This window comes from Dipodomys merriami, unplaced genomic scaffold (genome assembly GCF_024711535.1).
Source record: "Dipodomys merriami isolate MVZ:Mamm:240054 unplaced genomic scaffold, mDipMer1.0.p SCAF_2, whole genome shotgun sequence".
Classification (NCBI taxonomy): Eukaryota; Metazoa; Chordata; class Mammalia; order Rodentia; family Heteromyidae; genus Dipodomys; species Dipodomys merriami.
In genome coordinates, this window is record NW_027203381.1 from 65,406,994 (window position 1) to 65,431,993 (window position 25,000).

The window sequence follows — 25,000 nt, forward strand, 5'->3', positions numbered from 1 at the left end:
CGAACATCTTCTCTTTTTTCAGATAGTCTGAAATTAACTTTTCATGTTAACTAGATATTAAATATTTAAAATACTCAGCGCACCAAATGAACGCAATGTTCATTGACCCTGACAGTGACAAACATAATGAAATCTGTGATGAATGAAAAGCAGGGGTGGTGAGAAAATGGTCACAAAGCCCAGAAACAAAAGCTGAAATAATAGCCACGCTCTATAAAAGAGGGTTCTAACGTGACTTTACATGTGCTTGTTATGGGTATTGATGGAGATAAAATAGACTAAGCTGACAGCCAAGAAAGTCACAAGGGGTTCTCATCTGAGTACCGCTAGCTTCTTTGCTTTCTTAGAGATGATCTCCAATGGGTTTTGTCATCCTGTGCAAAATATTCCAACAAGCTTCAAACATCATTAAAACCTGTTAGAACCATATATACCTAAAGCTACATCATAATTCAAAATTTTCAAGTACAGAAGGGGAAAGTACTTCATTGACGTACTCCACAAATAAAGAAATACACACATCCTACATCTGTTTTTCAGTCAGTAGTTCCAAGGTATCCTTTTTTGAATGTACTATTATAAAATATGTCACATGCCATTTTAATTGCACTAAAGAGAAACACAGAAATATATTTTGTGATTTCTACATAAGCGAAGCATCTTGTTAATGGCTATATATACATTTTATTTTTAATCTTTCAGTAGTTGTACAAAGGGATTTCAATTTACAATATCAGTTTACAAATACAACACATTTTGATCAATATTATCTCTTTCATCATTCTTCCCAATCTCTCCCAACCCTATCCATCCCTTCATTCTTAGTTCCAGTTTTTATATGTATACTGAATATTATGACTGCATTCTCCCACACAATAATTTTTAAGGCCCAGACAATAATAATTTAGAAGCCCTAAATATAGTGGAATATTATTCTTAGGAAATATCAGCCTTGTTTTAAAAACTCTTCTCTCATAGCTAGTGTTTTATTGTCATAATTATTGGTATTGATTAGATTTACTGCATTTGTAAGACAGCATCACCATGACAATAACATGATCTCTACTACCTCTACTCCTTTTTCCATGTTTTGCCAGCATAGAGTGTTAAAATTGTGTCTCATTTCTCTAATGGTGAGAAACTTCACACCTTTATATTACTTTAAATAAACAAAAATGCCATTCAATTAGGTTAAATGAAATGTGTTGAATATATGGGAAATATTTTACTTATTCTTCGATCTCTATGAAATGATTGTGAAACTAACATTGTAAAATACGTTTGGTATCTCAAATAGCAGCACAATTGAGATATGAATCACATAACAAATCACCCATTCAAAGATTATGACAGTGGTTTTCAGTATCTGCACATCTTTGTGAACCATCGACCCAATGAAAACTAGAACTGGACACACACCCCCAAAAAACTCAAGCAACTCCTATTCATTGCTTAGTAAAACTCCTGAATCCCCCATTGTCACGCACTTGTAACCGTTAATCTACTTCCTTCCTTCACAGAAAATTGGATTGGGATGTGGAAATTTCATAAACAAAATTATAAAATCTTTTGCCTTTTGGAACAAAAAAGATTGCTTCCTTCAGGAAGCAGAACATTTGAACAGTCCATCCACACTGCATCATGTACCAGTACTATACTCTTTTGCACAGCCAAATAATACTCCACTGTAAGAGTATACAAAACTATTTTCCATTCATCAGCTGATGAACATTTGGGTTGTTCCCACTTTGGCCTTATTATTAATTGTATTCCTATGAATATTCAGGTACAAAAAATTTTGTAGAAGTATGTTTTCATATATCCAAGGTATGTACCTAATAGGGGGATTTCCATGTCACACCATTATGTTGAATCTCTTGGGGAATTATCAGAACTTTCTAAAATGCCTACACCATACATTCTCACTTAGCAGTGTTTGAATGTTTTCACTTTCTCCTCTATATGTTACCATTGATACCACTGATACTGTATTGATAACATAAATATAGTCACCATAATGTATGTAAAATGATACCTCCTGGTCTTTCTATTTACATTTCCTTGACAGCTAACAGTGTTGAACATCTTTTCATATTGTTATTGACTGTTTTAGTAAACATGTCTGTTGAGTTCTTTTGCACATTTCTTTTGTAGTGTTGAGGTTCAGGTCCAAGGACTCATGTATTTGAGGCAAGCAGGCTATATATGACTGAGTCTCTTGAATACTCTTAATTGAACTGTGTTTTATTATTGCCTTGATTTACTTCTTTATATGTCCCAGATATAAGGTCCTTATTAAATAGATGATTTTCAAAATCTTCCAGTCTGTGGATTGACTTTTCACCTGATTAAACCTTTTGAAGTTCAAAAGATTTAAATTATGATAAAATCAAATTTACTTAATTTTTAAAAACTTATAGTTTTTTTGTTTTATCATACTTAGCAAACCATTGTTTAATCCAAGGTTACAAAGAAGACTTATGCTTTCTTCAAAGAGTTTCATAGTTTTAGCTTTTGCATTGATTTCATTCAATAATCTATTGTCAGTTGTCTTTATGTAATGTGAAAGTTTGACTTCAAAATAAGAATTAAGAATATTTGAGCCAGGAGCTGGTGGCTCATACCTGTAATCCTAGCTACTCAAGAGGCTGAGATCTGAGGATCTCGGTTCAAAGCCAGCTTGGGCAGGAAAGTCCATGAAACTTTTTTTTAAATTGTGAAAATACCATACAGAGGGGTTACAATTACATGGACAAGGTAATGAGTACATTTCTTATCAGGCATTGTTGCCTCCTCCTTTGTTTCCCCTTCCCATCCCTTCCCCCAGGCCCCTACCCCCAGACCCCTACCCCCGACCCCCACCCTATGCCAAAGTTGGCCAAAGTTGTAAAGTTCGTTTTTCGACATAATGTCTTGTACATCTCATTGTTCCAATGGATCCACCTGTATCCTTATTTAAACTCTTATCTCCAATAAATCATCAGAAAAACCAGAAGTAGTCCTGTGGCTCAAGTGGTAGAGGGCTAGCTTTGAGCTGAAGAGCTGAGGGGCAGAGCCCAGGCCAAGAGTTCAAGCCCCATGAGCAACAAAAAAAAGAATATTTGAGGTGGTATATTAATAAAAGAATATTTGAGGAGACAAGAGTAACATGCTACCAATCAAATTTCTCAGCTTCTGAAGATAATTTCAATGAAGATTCACTAAAATAACCAGAGTACCTAGGAATTCCTTAAGCATGTTAATAATAAAACCTCTATTTCTTTAGGCAAATGAAAAAATTAAGATATATACATTCAATTCCTGGGATGTATGAGGGAAACAATGTCAAAATATAAAGAAATTCATGTTTCGAGTTCATGACAATTTTTAATTTGTATGTCAAGCCACAAAAAATGTATCATGTTTTTATAATTGAGTTTAATGACATCTAACATTTCAAGTTTTTATTATACTGTGAAAACACAGATTTTAAGCATAGTACTTGCCTTTCTCTCATAATTATAGGATCTACAATAGTATTCGGCACATAAAGACAAATACTTAGAATTCCATAGAGGAACAAATGAAAATGAATGACTATCGGAACTGACACTTCAAATGCCATAAACATGATGGAAGAAAAGGAATTTCAAATGTTTGGTTTGAAACAAGAATTCCACATGTTTTGGTCCCATGAACATCTTATCCTTTTGTTCTCTCTGCATATACTAATGTCCCTTGCTACACTCATAGTTTTCTTCCATCTATTCTTCCATTTTAGTTGAAATTTCATCTTCTTAAATAAATGTTTATCATAATTGTGCCAAAAGTACTTTCCTCTTTTATTCTCTATTGTGAAAATGCATTAATCTCTGTTCTGATGGCTAATTTCAAATAGTAAATGCTTATATAGTTGTTTACATGTTGTCTTAGTCTTTCACAACAGTAAAAGTGTTTCTAAGGCAAATATTTCCCATATCATGTGCTACTAATTCTACATTACCAGGGAGCAAGTGGCAAACCTGCTTGCTCATCGCTGAGTATCCAGGAAGAGGATATGAAAGCCCCAGCAGACATGGCTCTCCAAAGTTAAACCATTGCTATGCGCTCCTCCATGGTAACTTTCAGGTTCCACATAACTTGTCACAATACACAACAGACAGAAATTGTTCCGTCTAGTAAGACAGAAGAACGAAAGTTTAATAGTAATGTTTGTTTATACTTGCCCTAGCCATACAGAGAAATCTCAGGAATACTCAAAATATCCTATAAAAACTCAACAAACAGAGAGCTTCTTGCTAAGCCTCAGGTGAGTTCTAATACATTTGGTTTGAAATAAAATTGGAGGTAATCTTTCTTCCCTCTGGTCTCTAGAGTTTAATATTTAGCTTCCTAGTAGACGTTCATACACTTGCCAGCTAATATTTGAGGTGATTCAAAACATCTTATGCAACCTAATGAAGGGACTCCTTATGCAAATTTGTGCTTCCATCTGCTCATCTGGTCTGTGTCCCTCTCTTTCTTATTCTGAAGTTTTACACTTAACAGAGTTTTGACCTGAATAAATGTGACAATACCCAATATGTATCCTTCACTTACTCAATAGTAAACTTTTGATATGGATTAAAAGTTTGTAGTCCCTCCAACATTGAAAGTAGATCACAATAAGATGTTTTGGAGGGTCTTTAGAAGAAAAGTACTTCCTGAGGGTAGAACCCTCATGTATGGGGTTAGAATAGGGTTGTTGCCCTTATAACAGCAGACAAGAGAGAGCTTGCTTCCATTCTGTCTATTGTCAATCATGTGAGGACACATTAAGGACATGGCCAACTGCGCACCAAGAAGACAGTCTTTACCAGGACTTCTCCATGCTAGATTGACTAGTCTCCAGAACTTGGAGAAATAAAAGTTCATTGTTTATGGTGACTAAGATAACCCTAGTTTTGATGGACATTGTTAGGTGTGAACTTAAGAACAGAAATAGACAAAACAAAAAATGAAATGTAGACATTGCACTGGCTCTTTGCACTAGGGGTATCCAATCACACAGCTCATGTAATGTCACCAATCTTCTGGGTAAAGAGTTGTCTTTCCTGATAAAGGCACCATCACGCAAGCTGTGAGCCTATTTTTTCTGCTTAAAGGATGTTAGCTGAGAACATAGACACTATCTGATAACATATATTTACTGAGTAAATATACCCTAATTGCCCTATTAAACCAATCAGCAGCAGTAGCTGGTGATAACTAGACTTCTCGTTACATCAGAATACTTAAACCTCTGATCCCTTTAAAGCATTGTTATGACATCTTTATCATTCACTGCCAAATCTAATTTATAGTTTTAAAGGAAAGTGAAACTTAAGAAAACTGTCTTTAAACTTGGTCCTATAAAGAACTCAGGGAGCTGAGAGAGGAAGATCACAAATTGGAAGACATCCCAGATACATAGTGAGATCCTGTCTCAAAAAAAAAAAAAATCAAAAACTTGGCCTTGGGAAATAAAAGCAGACAAGAGAGAATTCAAATTAGGCCCTAAGGTTTTGTGCTGGTACCAGTTACTCACTGAGTCAGAAATTTGGGAGCAGGTACAAGATCTGTGTAAAGTACAAGATCTGTGTAAGATGACTACATAACTATTACTTAAACCCTAACCTAGAATTCTTTAGGGTTAAATTCATGCTACAATAATTACACTAGGATATCAGGCATAAACTAGAACTGTTCTGAATGAACCAGGACATAGAGTAAGCCCACGGGAAAATGATGTTCTCCGTGAGCTCAAAAGAAAGTTCTTCCTTTCCTGTTAGAGATGGCTAAAATACATGTCACTTATTTTTTGATAAATCTAAATTACAACAACTAGATTTATTAGTGGAAATATAATTTTGTTCCACCATAAATACAGCAACTATGGGCTTGAAAAGAAGCTAGTATTTTGTGCTCTCTTTCTCTCTCTTTTCTCTCTCACCCATTGTACATTTTTTGGCAATCTAGCAGAAGCTTTTAGTTTGTTTGTAATGTTCCTGTTCTCAATGCTGCCTGTTCAAAGAGCCAATTTCTTTGCAGATGTGATTCCAAAAATGCCTTGCTTATCTTTTCTCTGCTTTTCCACATCTCTATTCCACTCAAATCTCAATTAAAAAATGGGAAACAAATTTCAATTAGAAATCCACTGATTTTTCCCTTTGCATTTGGCACTCATAATTTCCTTTTTTCTTTTCTTTGAAGTGTATAGAAGTCACAGACCATACATTTATTTTATGTAATATACTTTATCTCTGTGTGAATTGTATGTAGGTGTATTAATTTCCAGGAAGAAAACCACCTGAAATTTAAAAAAATTGGGCCATACTGAGCAGAAGGAATAAAAAAAATAATTAATCCATAGTTTTTGATGATTTTCTTGAACAAACCCAAGAAACATTCAAATGTAAAAACTAGAAACAATAGGGAAAATAACAAAAGAGGTGACATTAATCTGAATGCATTTTACTCATAAACTGATATGCTGTATTAAAACCCTTTGTGTAACTACTTAAAGATAATGAATTCTATTGTAAATATATACCATATTTTCTTGATCCATTCATCTACTGAGGGGCATCTGGGTTGGTTCCATATCTTAGCTATGGTAAATAATGCTGCGATAAACATAGTTGTGCTGGTAGCTTTAGTATGGTCTTGTTTGTGATCATGCAGGTAAATGCCCAAAAGTGGGATTGCTAGGTCATAGGGGAGCTCTATGTGGAGTCTTTTGAGGAACCTCCATACTGCTTTCCAAAGTGGTTGAACAGTTTTACACTCCCACCAACAATGCAGTAGGATTCCCTTCTGTCCACATCCCCTCCAGCATCTGTTGTTATTAGAGTTCTTAATAATAGTCATTCTAACTGGGGTGAGGTGGAATCTCAACGTTTTTTTAAAATAAGTTTTTATTGTTAAAATATCGTACAGCATGATTACAATTACATGAACAAGGTAATGAGTACATTTCTTTTCAAGCATTGTTGCCTCCTCCTTCGTTTTTCCCCTACCATCCCTGCCCTCTCATCTCCAAGACTACTACATTCCCCTGCCCCCAGTCCCCCACCTGCCAAAGTTGTAAAGTTCATTTTTCAACATAGCTTCTTGTACATCTCATTGATTTGCATTTCTTTTATGGCTAGAGAGGTTGAGCATTACTTCATGTGTCTATTGGCCATCCTTATTTCCTCTTCAGAGAAGTTTCTCTTTAAGTCTTTAACCCACATATTTATTGGGCAGTTGTTTCTTTGAGGATTTGTTGTTGGGGGATTTAATTTTTTGAGTTCTAGGTATATTTTAGATATGAGACCCTTTTCCGATGTATGGCTAGTGAAGATCTTCTCCCAATCTTGTGGGCTTTCTATTGATCTTCCTAGCTATGTCCTTTGCCATGAAGAAGCTCTGCAATTTGATGCAATCCCATTTGTCCAACCTTTCTTTGATTTGTTGTGTTTCTGGGTCTCTTTTAAGAAAATTTCCACCTGTGCCAAGGAGACCTAGGGTTTCTCCTATTCCTTCCTGTAATGTTTTCAGGGTGTCTGCTTTGACTCTGAGGTCTTTGATCCATTTGGTGTTGATTTTGGTGCAGAGTGATATATAAAGATCTAGCTTTAGTTTTCTACAGGTGATTAACCAATTTTGCCAGCACTATTTACTGAAGAGGCTATCTTTCTTCCATTCTTTGTTTTTTAGCTCCCTTATTGAAGATTAGGTGGCTATAGAATGACATTGCCCCATTTGTTAGGAAATGGAAAGACTTGGAAAATATTATATTAAGTGAAGTAAGTCAGACCCTAAGAAACATAGGTCCCATGGTTTCCCTTATTTGCAACAACTAGTACATGTCTAGGACCAACAGAATAGGTCAAAAGCTATTTACATATGACCATATAAGATGATGTTAAGCAAAATGAGCCCCAAGAACGGGACACAAATATTTTTTTCTTGTTATTGTTTCTAATGTATTTATAATGTGCCATGTGATTTTTATATTTCTTTGTATGTTCCTCTCCCACAGCATAACCTCCATTTTCACTGTATTTGATGATGGTGCCCTGCATCTTGTATATACACTTCTCTAATTTGGGGAGGGGAAGGGAAAAAAACAAAATACTTAAATAGGGATACAGGTTGACCTATTGTAATAATGAGATGTACAAGACACTATGTTGAAAAAGAACTTTACAACTTAGGTAGGGGAGGGGAGAGGAAGAAGGGAGCAGTTGTGGAGGTGGGAGGGAAGGGATGGCAGGGGAACAACAAGGGAGGAGGCAACAATGCTCTATAGGAAATGTACTCATTATCTTGCTCATGTAACTATCACCCTTCTGTACAGTATTTTACCATAAAAAATGTATAAAAGAGATAACGAAAATTCAAGTAAATTTTAAAAAAAGAAAGACTGTTTTATAATAAAACTCATTACTTTGTTCAATTAATACTTTCTAATAAAAACTCTTTTTTAAAAGAAAAATATCAACAGCCAGGTACTAGGGGCTCATGCTTGTAATCTTAGCTACTCAGGAGGCTCAGATCTGAGGAATACAGTTCAAAGCTGGTCTGAGAAGAAAAGTCTGTGGGACTCATCATCAATTAACTATCAAAAAGCTAGAAGTAGAGTTGTAGCTCAGGTTGTAGAATGTCAGCACAAGAACACAGCCCAGGCCCTGAATTCAAGCCCCAGGAATTGCACTCACCCACGTGCATGCATGCATGCACGTGCACGTGCTCACACACACACACACACTCATAAACTCACACACATACTACTGAGTATGGAAAACTAAGATATTTTCCAATTTTGTCACAAAAAATGTAAGTTACACATGATTTGATTTTTTAATTTATCACCTAACACTGCCTGATTCACTGATAACTAAAGGAACACAATGCAAGACTTTTGGAAATGTAACACTATATTTGACATATGACAGTATAATGGCAAGATGGTAAGCAAAAATGTAGAATTTGTTATACTCAAATAACTCAAGGAAAGCACATTCTCATTAGTAATATTCTGAGAGAATGAAGACTTTTTTTTTCCTTTTGGCTTTATTGGGGTTTGAACTTGAAGCTTTGTTCTTACTCAGTTGCTTGCAGTGCTAGTGCTCTACTAATGCCTGCTCGGCAAAGAAATCCAGTCCAGTTTTTGCTCCTTAATTGGAAAGGAATCTTGCCAGCTTTCCTACCTAGGATGGCTTGGAACAGAGGTCCTGTAAGGTGTCTCAGTTTCCTGAGTTGCTAAGATTACAAGCATGAGCTACCTGCTCTGAATTTTGCTTTTGTCCTTTAATAAACAATGGCATTAGAAACATATATGGTAATTTTCACAAATCAGATTAGCCTTGAAGACAAAGTATTAACCTTTTCCAGAAGTTTTAAACTCGGGGAGTAAAACCAACATTACGTAGGACTGAAGAACACAACAGTGAGAATGTATTCAAAATGAAACTAGCAATTGCCTGGGAAAGTATGTAGTCACAATCAGGAAAACTCTTACACAGACCATTAGGACCATATGGCCAGTGAATTAGTGCCAGAAAAAAACTGCATGATACCTCCATCAGTTCTCCCAGCAAGATTTTAACCATGTGTTTACATGAAGATTTTCACTTGCTGCTATGAGAATATTAATCTCTGTTAGAAAAGACTCTACTTACAAAAAGAAAACAACGTCTGGTCAAAAAGATAATCCATTAAACCAATTATAACCTTTGCACTCCCCTCCAAAAAAGAAACAAAACATGTAAAGAAAAATGCCTTAGAATATGTGGAATATATTGTAACAGAAGCTGCATACCATTCCTTAATACGTAGTAAAATTGTAACTGAGCGTATATTCTTTCTAAAGAAAAGTAATCTCATTCAACCCTCCAAATTCCTTTGTTTCAAGTAAGAACCATCAAATTCTTGTGCTGTCAAGTTCTTTTTTTCTCTTTTCCTTAGTTGAAAAGAATGTGCAAGTCAACCAGACACTGGTGGCTCATGCTTGTCTTCCTAGCTACTTTGGAGGCTAAGATCTGAGGATTGCAATTTAAAGCCAGCCCAGGCAGGAAAGTTCCTATGACTCTTAACTTCAATTAACCAGCAAAAAGCTGAAAGTTGAGTTGTAACAAAAGTGGTGGAACACCAGACTTAGTGAAACATCTCAGGAACAGCGACCGAGTCTTAACTTCAAGCTCCAGTACCAACATACATGCACAGGATCATACACACACACACACACACACACACACACACACACACACACACACACACACACACACACACACACACACACACACACACACACGCCCCATTTCATTTGATTGACACATATTAGCTGGAAAAAATAGTGCCTGCCACTAACCTAGCTCCCTTATAGCAAGGGATTGGAAGGGTCAAAATTCAAGGTCAAACCAAGAGAAAATGTTGGAAAAAATTAATTTCAATCAAAAAGCTAGATGCAGTGGCATAGACTTGGCATCTCAGCTCATACCACAATATTGCCTCCCTTAAAAAGGATTAATTCCATGGCAAAAGATATAATTTTTGCTGATTCCTATGGTCAAATATACTCGAAGATGAAAAATAAATGATATTAAATTCAAAAATCATACATTAATGAGAAACCAAAAATTCATGTTAAAGACTTGAATTAATTATTTAAGGACATAGCCAAAATGACAAAGACCTTGCCCTGTATGCTCAAGGCCCTTGGTTCAATCTCCAGGACCACAAAAAAGTGCAAATAATAGATAGATAGATAGATAGATAGACAGATAGATAGATATGCATACTGCATATACATACATAATATAATTCACACATAATCTAATTGTTGTCCTTTAACTTTTCTCTAATAAGGTGTTTTTAACTTTAAAACGCCAGGAATCATTTATCATTAATAGATAAAGTTCTCCCCTCTCTTCTCTGTTTCTCTGTCTCTCCACTCTCTCCTCTCTTCTCCTTCCCCCTCTCCCTCCAACTCTGAACATGCCCTTTCGATTTTAAAGTTTCTATATGGAAATAGCTAATATGGACATTCAAAATCCAAAGTAAATGGAGGTTTTTGTTTAATCCGTATTCTAGATATGATTGTTGATTTTCAGGAGGAAACAGAAATCTTTCACTGAAAAATTAAACAGTAATGACCAGGTGGTCTCTCAGGAAGACATCTTGGCTACTAAATCTTTGCCTTATTCTCCTTATTTAAGTAAGCAGTATTTACTACAGAGAGGAAAATCTGCCAATAGCAGTTCTAAAAATTACAACATGACATCAGCCTCGACCCAGGAGAAACATGCCTTGCAAAGCTGGCAGCTTTAGTACACCAGTCAGAAGCTGTTCAAAGGTATACTAGTCACTGAGTTGAAAAGCAAGTAGAGTCATAATCACGAAAATTATTACAAAGACCACTAAGACCAGACAACTAATTAATTACTGCCAGAATTAAACTGCATGATGTCTCTATTAACTCACTCAACAAAACTGGAACAGAGACTTTCACGTGGCAATTGTAGATTCCAGTTGTAGCAAATTTATTAGTCTATCTCACATAAGATCTCTAACTTTGAGCATCTCAAAAGGCAGATGAAGCGGAAAAACAATTATTTCTAACAAAAGAAAGAAAATAAATGAACTATCAGAGTACACAATATGGAAGTGATTTTTGGCTATATACAGTGTGAAAATATTCATTGGGTATTGAATAATAGGAAAATTAGGACATCCATTATTGTGAGTTAAGTGAAAGAAATTAGAATGAACTAAAAAGTTGTACTTTCTCCATTTTGTGATTATACAACAGTTCCCTATAGGTCTCAAGACCAACTTTCTCTTTTCTTCTTCCCAGAGACCTCTCATGTTTCTCTGTAACCTTTGATTTTACTTTCAACAGAAAACAAAATCAGTGCTGTCTCACAGTCTTGAAAATGTCTGCTTTCAGAACCACCTGATTCAGTGGTATAATTCCAAATGGCAAAAAAAAAAAAAAAAATCAAGCAACCTCCCTTTTACTTTGGTTTTTAATATAATTTTTGTATTTATGTATGCATACTAAAAAGTAAGAGCAATCATAAAAGGCAGAAACTACTGCTTAAACTTAAAAACTAGAAGATGGAAAATAGAAATTATATAAAACATTCCATTCAGCTACATTCTCTCAATGCATAAATTATTATTTTGTGAGTGACACAAGCATAAGAATAACGTAAACCACTATAACACAGGTTAGTATTTGTAATGTAGCCACTGGTCAAATAAAGCAACCGACACTCTCATTTTGAAGGAACAGGAATTAAACCAAAGAGAGTAATTTTCCCAAAAAGATATAAAGAGAATAGCTGAAATAGAAACTATATCCAAATTCCCCTGGGCCCTGATCCTGAACTCATTCCAGATATGTTCCTGCCTTTGAATCAAACACTTACTTGGAGAATGTGATGTAATAGGTGCCCCATACAAAACCAAAATGCATTTAAAAATTTTTTCTCTAAGAGAATAAAGGAAACTCCATGAAAACAAAAACTGAAGAACTTCCCATTTTGTTATTATTTGTGCTTAAAAGAGGAGTTACAGGGGAATGAGTGAACATTAGTCCTTGAATTAGCCAAAAAGGTAAAATTTACAAGATTGTACACCCTGAAGACGTCAAAGGTATATTCATATGGAGAATAGCGCGTGTTTCTCATTCAAGAGAATATAGTCTTTAAATGACAATAACGTACAATATAACAAAATAAAAATATCACAAGTTGGAAAAACAAATTGAAAACTATGAGATGATATAAGTACCCAATTTTCTTCCCTAAGATAATAAGTTCTTCATTACCTCCCAAAGTTAATGTCTCCCTCTCCCTCCCTATTTCTCTCACTCTCTCTTTCACACACACACACTTACACATTCTCACACACACACTGTGAGGTACTTACTGAACTGTAGAGATAACCTTCACCATTCATGGCCACATAGAGGCTGGCTTTTACCCCTTGGATGGCCACCACACGCAGTCCCACAGGAATTAGATTGAAGAGGGCTGCAGGAACACAGAGAAAAAAGATCAGCGACATTTGGGATGAAGTGTCTTCCCTCTTATAATTCTTTTGAATATTATAAGCCAATTCATTTTACTTGGGAAGAAAAAAAAGAGACACTGTTGCACGAAGAGAAAAAGAAGGTCTAAGAACAAAAATAACAGGGTTTTTCTCATACCCGCATGTCTTCAGATGAGTTATGTAATTCATCTGGAATAAAAAAGAGTTTGACTTTTGATCTCTTGCTCTCTCAGGGGTTCATATGGATCTGGAAGTCTAGGATCCCTGCTTCTCAAAATGAACATATACTCAAAAAGTATGAGCTGCTTTATTTTTCTAACAAACAAGCAAATTGTATGAAAAAATTCTCAATGACAGAAAGCAAATTTGTATTCATAAGCAATAACAAAGTATGATCTTAAAACAAATGCCTGAATCATATTCTCAATCTTCTCCCCACAGTTGTAAACACTGTCTTGAACACAAAAGGTTGACTGTGAACAGTCAACAGATTTATGGGTAGCAACATGGGGCTGCACATCTTGCTTCACATTTCAATTTCTGCATGTAAATGAAGATATATAAACAAATGGGCATATTATTTATAGACAGCTTAAGCTGTAATGGGTATATTTTTTATCCAAAGGAATATATACATGCATAAAGCATAAAAAATTAAGATGACAAAGTTGCCAACATTCTAAAACGAAATGGAAATAGACTTAGAGTTTTATATATTTGAATCTTCCATCTTTGAAAACACTCAGCAATTTGTCCACTGACAGAAAAATTCATATACTAGAAAAAGCCAAATACTATCTTCTATGTTTCTTTTAACAATGTATCACTATGAATTATAGATTACTGGCACTATTCCAGGAACTTAGTACAAAATAAGCAAAAACAGATATATTACCCCTAACCTGAAAAAAAATTATATTATGGGAGGAGAATGATCCAATCGTTAAGCTCAAAGATGGCATCTTAGTTATGAATGAAATATCTCATGGCTGTGTGCATAAAAGAATTGTTGTGCAGTGCACTTTAATATCCTGTCTTTAATAGAAGTGCTTATCCACCTTTCCCACTGATAAAATTCTCATCAGTTCTGATCCTTTCAAATTTAATACAAGATACACATAAATTAACCCAAAGCTTATAATCTTGGTTCTCTCAATTTGAGAGAGCAAGGTGTACACAACAGCACCTATATTCGAACCCATACAGTATTTGAATTTTAGTCTAATGTTTCATTGAGAATGACAGAGCTTCAAGCCTCAGCTGAAGGAATTGTCTTGGTCTTTGCATCTTTGACCCTGTTTCCTCATTTTTCATGAAAATGCAAAATAAATTTTAGAAGTTGGATCAATTTTGATTTAATCTGGTATTTGTTAGCCCTATATTCTTACCTTTACCCTTCTGCTACTTACTGAAATAGCTTAAGTAATACAAGACCTTGGAGTCTACGCAGAGAGAAAAAGCTAAGACATATGGAATAACCTGATACAGTGTATAATGTATTTCTATAATTAAATCTAAAATATGCATTCTCTCTCTCTCTATATATATATATCTATTCTGTATGATAGAGACGTTTGGGGAAAATGAAGATCTATGCAACCTGAGGTACTCAGAAAATGTTTCTGAAGAATATGGAACTTGAGTTGACATTTACAGAAGGGGTAGAAGTTGAATGAGCAAATAACAGGATACTTTGTGGGGCAGGAAATTAGTTGGTTTTGCAAAAATCATGTGTCTGTGCAAGGAGAGAACGAAAGATTAGGAAACAATTCACATTAAGAAGAAATGAGAAAAACAACATATTAATAAAGATTATCTTTTTTGTTGTTGTTGGTTGTGGAGCTTGAACTGTGGGCGTGGGCACTGTCCCTGAGCTCTTCAGCTCAAGGCAAGTGCTCTACCTACGGTTTGAGCCGGAGAACCATTTCCAGTTTTCTAGTGGTTAATTGGAGATAAGAGTCTCACAGACTTTTCTGCTCGGGCTGGCTTTGAACCGTGATCCTCGGATCTCAGCCTCCTCAGTAACTAGGATGACAGGTGTGAGCCACCTGCACCTGGCAATAAAGATTTTTTTAAAAAGAGAGCTTATTCATCTAATCTGAAGAGACTGAGATTTCACCAAAAGGGCTTCACGTTGTGTGACAATATAAAGATTGAAGAAGCAAGACAGATTATAAGAACCTGAGAGATTTGATGGTGGCACAATTCTTAAATCAACCATTTAGAGTTGTACTGCTTTAAATCATTCATTTAACCTCTCTGCGGGGATTTTCCTGTCTATAAATGGATATAACAGATTATGGCGCAGTCTATAGAAGAACCAAATGCACTATCATGTTTTTGAAAATGTTTTTGTAATTTGAATTGTGTTCTCTTTAGGTTAATTGTCATTGTTATCTAGTACTTCTCATTACAAATATGGATACATGGCACTGGCATAGACGCTGACATATTTGCTCAGTAATATTTTTACCTTATACTCAACTACTAATGAATTAAAGATAACACTTTACATCTATGTAGCATTTTATTTTTAAGGTATTGGCAAAGTCATCATTTTTATTTGACCCTCATCTATAAATTCTATAAAGAAATTAATGGTTACCTTAATTTTAAAAAGGACAAAGTTCGCATTCAGAGAGGTAACTCTGAACAAAAGTTTCCTCGCTCTTTAATGAGAGTCTAAAATTACCATAATTCTTCCTCTTTTCCTTTTCAGTTTAAGTACACACACTCCGGAGTATACACTCATCACAAATTAATGTCATTGATTTAGTGACATCTCCTTGCACATCTTGTAGCTAGAAGATTGCCAGCTCCTATGGACTCAATATTGAATATTGGCCAATGAAATATGCCAGGAAAGGGGCTGGGAGTTTAGCCCAGCAGAAGGGCACCCACCCGGCGCGCACAAGGCCCTGGGTTCAGTCCTCAGCCCTGGAAAAAAAAAAGAAATATGCCAGGAAATCTTTATAAGTTTGAAGACGACTTCCGGAAAGTCAGCTTATGTCTTAGGCATGTTCTCCATCCTTCTTTTCAACCACTGTCTTCTTGCTATTTCGTTGGAGATGTGGCTGCTAGATCACCTCAGACCATGAACAAAAGTCCTGTTTATATTCCAGATCTCAGTACGCAATCACTAATAAAGACTACATTATATGCTAGCTAGAATCTTAATATTTAAAACTCAAGTATCTTCTCAATCTTGCCCTTTCCCAAAGGGATTCATTTTAGAATGAATTGTATGAAGTCAATCTATATTGTGAAGAATGAAATACTAGAGCAGGTGCTCTTGATAAACCAAAGCCATATAGGAAAGAGTATGAAAAAAAGGTAGCAAAGGGAACCGGTAGTCTCTGAGAATGGTGTTGGGTAAAGTGGATATCCTCGTTCGAAAGAATGAAAATGGCCCAAGAAAATGCAAGACTAAAAAGCATCAAATCAAAATCAACTCAAGATGAACATAACACCTGCAACTATAGAACTTCTAGAAGAAGTTTTGGAAGAAACCTTTGTTGACATTGGTCTTGACAATAGTTTTATGAATATGACAACCAAACCATAAGCCAAAAGAGCAAATAGACAAGACAGAGGATAGAAAGCTAAAAGGGTTTTTCATAGTAAATAGTCAACAGGAAAAAAAGAGACATTCTAAATGAGAGAAAATATGTGCAAATCATATGTGCAATAAAAAGCAACATTTAAGACAAGAGTAAACTTTTTCCTACAACTCAATTGCAAAGATAAAAATAAATATTTCCAGGGCTGGGAAGGTGGCTCAGTGGTAGAGTGCTTGCCTTGCATGCCTGAGGCCCTGGGTTCGATTCCTCAGCACCACATAAGCAAAAAGAAAAAAAAAAGCCGGAAGTGGCGCTGTGGCTCAAGTGGTAGAGCGCTAGCCTTGAGCTGAAGAGCTGAGAGACAGTGCCCAGGCCCAGAGTTCAGGCCCCAAGACCGGACCCAAAAAAATAAACAAACAAATAAATAAATATTTCAGTATAAAGTAGGAAAAGGATCTGAACAGACATTTCTCTAAAGAAGATATGTAAATATATCTGTGAAAAGATATTCAATATTGCTCATCATCAGAGAATTATTAGCTATGAAACCAGGATAGCCATGCGTAAATTATAAAAATATAAAATATTAACTTTGATTAATCATGCTACAGAAAAAGTTATCTTCCTGTGGTTTTTCAGAAAAAAATGTAATATAAAATGGTTGCCATACGAAAAAACATTACAAATACCATATATACAAAGTAATGAAAAACTATGACCCAGCAATCCCATTTTTGAGCATTTACCCAAATGTTTACAAACAAGACCACACTAAAGCTACCAGCACAACTATGTTTATTGCAGCAGCATTTACCATAGCTAAGATATGGAACCAACCCAGATGCCCCTCAGTAGATGAATGGATCAAGAAAATGTGGTATATATACACAATGGAATTCTATGCCTCCATCAGAAAGAATGGCATCTGTTAGGAAATGGAAAGACTTGGAAAAAATTATATTAAGTGAAGTAAGCCAAGCCCAAAGAAACATAGGTCCCATGGTTTCCCTTATTTGCAATATCTAGTATATGTATGAGTCAAGCGGAAAAGGTCAGATAATGTGATGTCAGGAAAATGAACCCTTAGATATGTATTTCAATGTTTTTTTTTCTTTCATGCATTTGTTTCTAACGCATTTATAAGATTATTTCTTTGTTGCTTTGTATGTCCCTCCCCCATAATAAAACCCCTGCTTTCACTATATTTGATGTCTGTATAACTTGTGGAGGAGATGGGGGAAAACAAGACGTTTAAGGATTCAGGTGGACTTGTTTCAACAATGAGAAGTACAAGTTGTCATGTCGAAAACAAGCTTTACAACGTTGGGGGGGGGAGGATTGGGGGGGAGGCTGGGAAGGGATGGGAAGAGTAAACAAAGGAGGAGGCTGCAATGCTTGATAAGAAATGTACGCATTATTTTGCCCATGTAATTGTAACCCCTCTGTACAGTATGTTCACAAAAAATTAAAATAAAAAAAAACAAAGTAATGAAAAAGAACTTATAGACTTGCAGCTATTGTTTTTGTCCTGGGGTTTATAATCTTTGTGGTAGTCTTCATCTTAATCACTTTTCATTTCTTAAATCTAATTTTTCATTTTGTGTATGATTCTAATTTAATTATTTTTTGAAGGGATGTCCTAAATCATATAAGCTTTAGGGCATAAGAAAAGTGTCAGACTCAGGTTGGAATTTAAATTGAGAGAAAAGGAAGAACAATGAACGAAAATGGAAAATCATTCAATGCTAACGTTTTAAAGGCATTCCACTAGGTCTTTGGACATAGAAAATGTTGTTTGACTATAAAAATCATTGTTTGACTAGTTGCCTTTGTTTTAGACCTACCTACTTTGGGAGGTACAAAATGAATGAATAGGGAAATTAAAATACGACTTTTAATGTTGTAAGACATTCTGGTCTCAGTCAATGAACCCTCATACAGAGCTAAAATGTCCCTGATTTAGACAGTAGCTATTTTTTCCACGAATGTTTACCAAGTAGTTACCATATGCCAAATGTCATTCGTGTACCAGGAAAAGGCCTCTATAGATCAGATCACTGGAGAATGCATTTTGATGTATGTCTTTCTGGGGCTCCCAGTATTCTAGAGGCACTGGAAACATTTAATAATAATAATAATAATGTCCAGTAAGTACCTTGTTCTGAAAACCTGTTATTCAGTTTTTGCTGAATAAACAAATCTGCTTTCTTTTGAAGCTATCTTTTCTCTTTGCTTTCTTAGGTCATATTTCCATAATTAAAAATGATAGATTAAATATACCATTTACTATGTGTAGAATATATTCAAATACAGACTCTAACAGAACAGACAGAAAACCTGACTGAGATGACAGAAACCTGTTTGAGGTGAAAGAAATATAGAATGAATAGAGCTTATTCTCTGTCTGTGTGTGTTTGTGTCTGTGTCTGTATTTCTGTAGAAATGCAAGACTCAAGGGAAAGAAAAAGAAGGGAAGAATGTTTGGAAACTTGATACAACGAAAGTATTAACATTTTTGTAAACTGGTGCTGAATAAGACAAAGATAATTTATAAAATTAACTGTTCTAGTTCTTCCCAATTAATTTCATGTTTATTATCTGCACTAGATTAATCTAGAGACACAATGGTAGCAATTCAGACAAAACACAAGATAAACTAGCCAACAAAGTTTCAAAGAAAAAAGAGAAGAAGGAAGAAAGGAAGAGACAAAAGGAGAAAAGGCTTATTGCAAAATTTGTCTTTGGGCGATGAAAGTTTCATCTATTCCCAAGTAACTTTTTAAGACAGATTTCTTATTGCTTGTCATGAGAAAATGCTATTTAAAAAACCATGGTTGTATTTTTAAATTCTAGATTGATTTTCTTTATAGTAGGAATGAATCTTTATGGTAGCACAAATCGTATGACCTACTAAAACCCCAAGTGGGAGCCTGGTGCCAGTGGCTCACATCTGTAATCCTAGCTTTTCTGGAGGGCAAAATCTAGAGGATCGTGGTTCAAAGACAGCTTAGGAAGAAAAGACTGAGATGCTCCATTTCCAATTAAGCAGCAAAATACTGGATTAGAGGTATTGCTAAGTGGCAGAGCACCAGCCTTGAACAAGAAAGCTGAACAAGAACACAGGTTGAATTTAAACCCCAGTAAACTAAAACATCTTAGACGACAATGAAGGCATTTGGATTTGAACAATCAATATCTTTCCCACATTTCAAAATGTTCTCAATAAATATTTTGTTAATGTGTAAATAACATTGTATGACACAAAGTATTAACTTAAAAACAAGTTCGCCACAGGTGATTTTCTCCTATAATCCTTATAGCCCCTTGCAGGAATATTATGTTTATAATATCTATATAATTTTGTATAATATTTATACAAATAAATTTTGTCTAATTTTGTAATTCTGCCTAGCATTTACACACTATTATAATTGTAAAATTTATGATAATATTTTCAGGCCACTCAACTGTTTCTGTTCTTAAGTCATAACATTAATATTAATAACCTACTAAAGTCAATTCTGTACCCTTTCCATTCTTAATAAGAAAATGCTCTTGTTAAATGTTCAGCAATCTGAGCCCTTAGATCCTCCAATACAAAAGTGTTTATATCCAGGTCCTGGTGGCTCATGCCTGTAATCCTAGCTACTCAGGAGGCTGAGATCTGAGAATCATGGTTCAAAGCCTGGGCAGCAAAGTCAGTAAGACTCTTATCTCCAATAAACCACCAGAAAACCAAAAGTGGTACTATGGCTCAAGTGGTAGAGTGATAGCCTTGAGCTGAAGAGCTGAGGGCCAGAATCCAGGCCCAGAGTTCAAGTTCCACAACCGACAAAAACAAAATTATTTACATAAATGATGGTAGGATATAGGCAAAAGGTCATGCATTATTTCATTCCGGTCTCACAATACTCTACATACAGCCCTTACTCACACTGCATTTTCATACCTATGCATTTGCCTGAGTCTCCCTGCAAACCAGCAAGTTTTCAAAGGTAATGATTCATAAATCACTCATTTGCCTACGACCTTTCAGAAAAGTTGCCATTTGGTTAGAGGACTGTACCTATGCTTAAATCTAAATTTTCTTGGGCTATGCTTCATTGTAATTCATCTAGAATTCAGATTTTGAAAATAAACCTCTATGTTTGCCATTTTCTAAGAAATGAGTATTAAATATGTTTATTTTACTTTTAGCTCCTTTGCCATTCAGTGTGTAATGCCTGGAACAAATCTAAACCATTGTTGTTATCAGATTTTACTCTTAACCCCAAGATAAGTATTCAAATGTTTTTTTTGTTTTTTTTTCTTTCATACAATTGTTTCTAACATATTTATAAGATGATTTCTTTGTTGCTTTGTATGTCCCTCCCCCACGGTAAAACCCCTGTTTTCACTCTATTTGATGCTGGTATAATTTGTGGAGGGGAAGAGAAAAAACAAATCATTTAACTAAGGATACAGGTGGACCCATTGCAACAATGAGATGTACAAATTGTTATGTCGAAAAACGAACTTTACAACTTTGGTGGGGGGTGGGGGGAGGATCGGGTTGGGGGATGGGGGAGTATGGGAAGGGATGGGAAGGGGAAACAAAGAGGAGGCAATAATGCTTGATAAGAAATGTACTCATTATCTTGCCCATGTAATTGTAACTCCTCTGTACAGTATTCTCACAATAAAAAAATTTTAAAAAATTTTAATACCGGAATTTAGGGAAAGATCTGATTTGTTCTTTTCTTTTAGCTTTTAACTTGTGAGAAGACTGGGACCAACTTCCATGTAGAAATCGTGAGCACTAGTTCTTTAATATCTCTGTGGTCTTAGTGATTAAAAACTGTTTAAGCTTTCTGAGCCTTTGTTATTGTTTTTGTTGTAATTGCTCTAGCAATAAATACTGAACTGTTTAGAATGTCCATTGAGATACAACAGAAGATGACTGAGGATCGAGGTTCAAAATCAGCCCAGGCAGGCAATTCAGCAAGATTCTTATCTCCAATTAACTATCAAAAGGTTAGATGTGCAGGTATGTCTCAACTGGTAGAATATCAACCTTGGATGAAAAACCTAAGGTAGATCTTGAGGCCCAGTACAGCCCACAAAATAAAGAAAGAAAAAGCAATATATTCCATCTTATATGTTGAAGACTCAGTAAGCACAAGCAACTACACATTTCAAATAAGGTAACATAAAATACAAAAACCACATCTTTTAGGCTATGTTGGCTCCACATTTATAATGTCCTACTTATAAAAAAAAATCCCAGATAATCTCACTTTGCTGATTTAGTTCACCAACTGAATTTCTTGACTTAAGGCACTGATTAGCGGTTTGGGGTTTAGAGGCTAAATGTGTTTCTTCTGAGAACTGACTGAAAGCACACACTGTGGGTTTTCCACAGGATAAACATTAGCATCATGGTGAGCTGTCTCTTTGATAAAATGTGTAGATGTGTTTGCCTTCCCTCTCATGGAAGTCCTGCCGTTGGCTTTCAATTCTGATAATGCCCTATAATGTTTCCTAAGATACTTCAGAGATAGTTAAAAACCTGTATAATTAACAAGCCAATTCAATGTGTCTCTTTTTTTCTTTAAGATGAAAAATGAAGCACATCACCACTGATAATGGAAGCCAATGCCTGTCATCACTCATCCTCTGCAGCCAATTTGTCTTGCAGAGAAGAGTTGTCTTACCAATGTGCAGAATCCAGTGAACAGCTCAGGTGTCTGTCCCTAAGATCATCGGGCCGAAGAGAAGCATCTTCTAGAAAATCTGTGCATGTTTTGAAGCTTTTAGATTTGCATATCCACAAAGCTTTCCTTCAAACACTATGTTGCCAGTGTTAATACCCTATTATGTTAATTAATTAACTCCACATATATAATACAATGCAGTGCAACACAATATAATATTCATAACATATATTAGTTTCCAGACTTGATTCCAGGCACTTGTAATGCAGTGGTGAAGTGACAGAACATTGATTATCATAGGAGCTATAAAACAGGAAAACAGTGATTCTGCGGGTGTACCATGTAGCCATCTTTACTGATGAGAGAAATGGAGTGCACACATGGTGTTCTTAGCATCATAAAGTTATCTAGGAGAAGACCTAACCTAGGTTATGGCTGGCTACAACGCTATAAGATATTATTGTTTTTAAATAGAAGAGGGAATGGAGTACTTCCAATCCAGGTAGCTGTGAAGATACTGAGAAAAGAAATAAGAACTATAATGAAGAAAATTGTGAGTCTTCAAAGCCATTTCACTCATAAAGTGCAAAACCCTTTAGATTTCTAGTCACAATCACATAGACGAGGCAAGGCAACTTTTTGAAGTTAATTTAGACACACTCAACGGAAACTGCACCACGTTAATATTAATTTCTAAACAGTATACCTTTCACAGTTTAGACTAGCAAGTGAATTTAAATTTATTTTTAAAGAAGTGATGGGATTTAAAATAAAATTGTGGGGAAAATGAGTGACCGTGATGGAAGAGGTGACATTGATCAGCAGGTATTATACTTCTAACCTGAATTATGGAATTAAAACCTCTTTGAATAACTACTTAATAATAAAAATGATTGGAAAAGTAACTTGATGATTTATTCCTTACTAAAGGAATATAATTCTCTATCTTAAAATCTCTCCTTCAGCTCATCTCTACAATAAACTCTAGATAGAAAATTCATTCCAAATACCACATTTCACCCATCACTCAACTTGCTCAATAGCCTCCACTATTTCTCCATTCCTTACAAAATTACAAAATTCAAACTCCCCTTGAATGGCATTTAGGGATCTGAAACATGGCCTTACAAAGCATCCACACCGCCTCTCTCCAAACTAGTCAGATCATTTTTCTCCAACATGGCAGATTCCGCCACTGCATGAATTTGTGTCTCTCCTTATCTGAAATTCAGTTCTTATCCTTGTCTTAAGTTGTATGTCTTGTTCCTATTCTTCACAATTCAATTTAAACCCAAACATTGCTGAACACAATGGCTGTAGGAAATCTCTGATCTCTGAAATGTAGCTATTCTTCTGATCACTGGATAGTGCCAGAGAGACACATTGCACTATGTCTTGTTTTATATAAACACCAAAGTATCTTTTCTGCTCTGGATAGGGAAAAAGTGGAGTTATATCACATTCAACTTTGTAATTTAATCACTAGACTGCACTTTGTTCCCACTGCCTTGGCATTAATGAACATGAACCTTTTCATATGAGAGGCCCGCATGATGATCCAATCATCCTGTAGCCCCTCTACAGTGCCTGAAGAAGTCATTGGAAGTGAAAAAGAAAAAGTGAACATGGTGAGAACTAGTGAAGGCAGTGGGGATACAGGAGAGGGCACTCAGGTCACTCTCTTGTCATCTCAGACATGAGAGCTGCCTTTTACAAGAAAATATCCCAATAAATTCCAGGGAGAAAGAACAGAACGATTTGCACTGTGCTTTAAAACAAACATCAGATAGTATAACTTCATCTCAAGTATTTGTGCAAATTTGGACCTTAGACTTTAAAAGCTGAAAATTCCAGAGATAATTCAGCTCAGTGTTGGAATATATATATATATATATATATATATATATATATATATATATATATAATTTTAGCATGTTTATAAAAATTCTAATGGCCAGGTCGCAACCACCCCCAAATAAAGGGAAATCTTTGAGACTGAAGATCACTATTTTTAACTCCTCAGATGATTTCAATGTGCAGAACTGCTGAAAAGAAATTGTATACTCAAGAGTCAGGGTTAGTTTGCTGAATCTCCCAGGTGATGCTGATGTTTCCCCAACTTTACCAACTCTCCCCATCCCAAGTGTCCACATCACCTTGCAGCTGTTTGGAGAGATGATTCTCAGCCCCATCCAAAAATTACTGAGTCAAAAAAATTCATTTGAACATCTCCAGGTGATGACTGTGAACTTCATGTTTGAGAAACACTCTTCCAAGTAGTAGCTCTGAGAGTTTGTTACACTTGCAAACTCCCCAGCATCGCACCCTCAACATTCTAAATAAAACTCGGGGCTAGAGTCCAATAATCAACAGTTTAGCCTATTAACCTAATTATAATGCACACTCAACTATGAAAATCAGTGTAGGAAAATAACTGCTTTTATTCTTAACTACAATTATTTGGAATTATCTAGGCTATTGTAAGTGAATAATGAAGCAGGGCTTAATCCTGATTTTTTTAAAAATTTTCTACGATGAGATGAATGGATGAAGAAAATGTGGTATATATACACAATGGAATTCTATGCCTCCATCAGAAAGAATGACATTGCCCCATTTGTTAGGAAATGGAAAGACTTGGAAAAAATTATATTAAGTGAAGTAAGCCAGCCCCAAAGAAACATAGGTCCCAGGGTTTTCCTTATG

The 25,000-nt window shown here is 35.5% G+C and overlaps 1 protein-coding gene across 3 annotated transcripts in view; it reads right to left on the reverse strand.

Annotated features, from left to right (window-relative positions):
* The window catches only part of Fgf12 (fibroblast growth factor 12), a 539,269-nt gene that overhangs the window by 162,714 nt on the left and 351,555 nt on the right, over positions 1 to 25,000 (reverse strand). For all 3 annotated transcript variants that reach the window (XM_070029838.1, XM_070029837.1, XM_070029835.1), the window contains one exon: positions 12,919 to 13,022. In XM_070029838.1, coding sequence (XP_069885939.1) covers positions 12,919 to 13,022 — 104 coding nt within the window. The remainder of the gene's footprint in view (positions 1 to 12,918; positions 13,023 to 25,000) is intronic.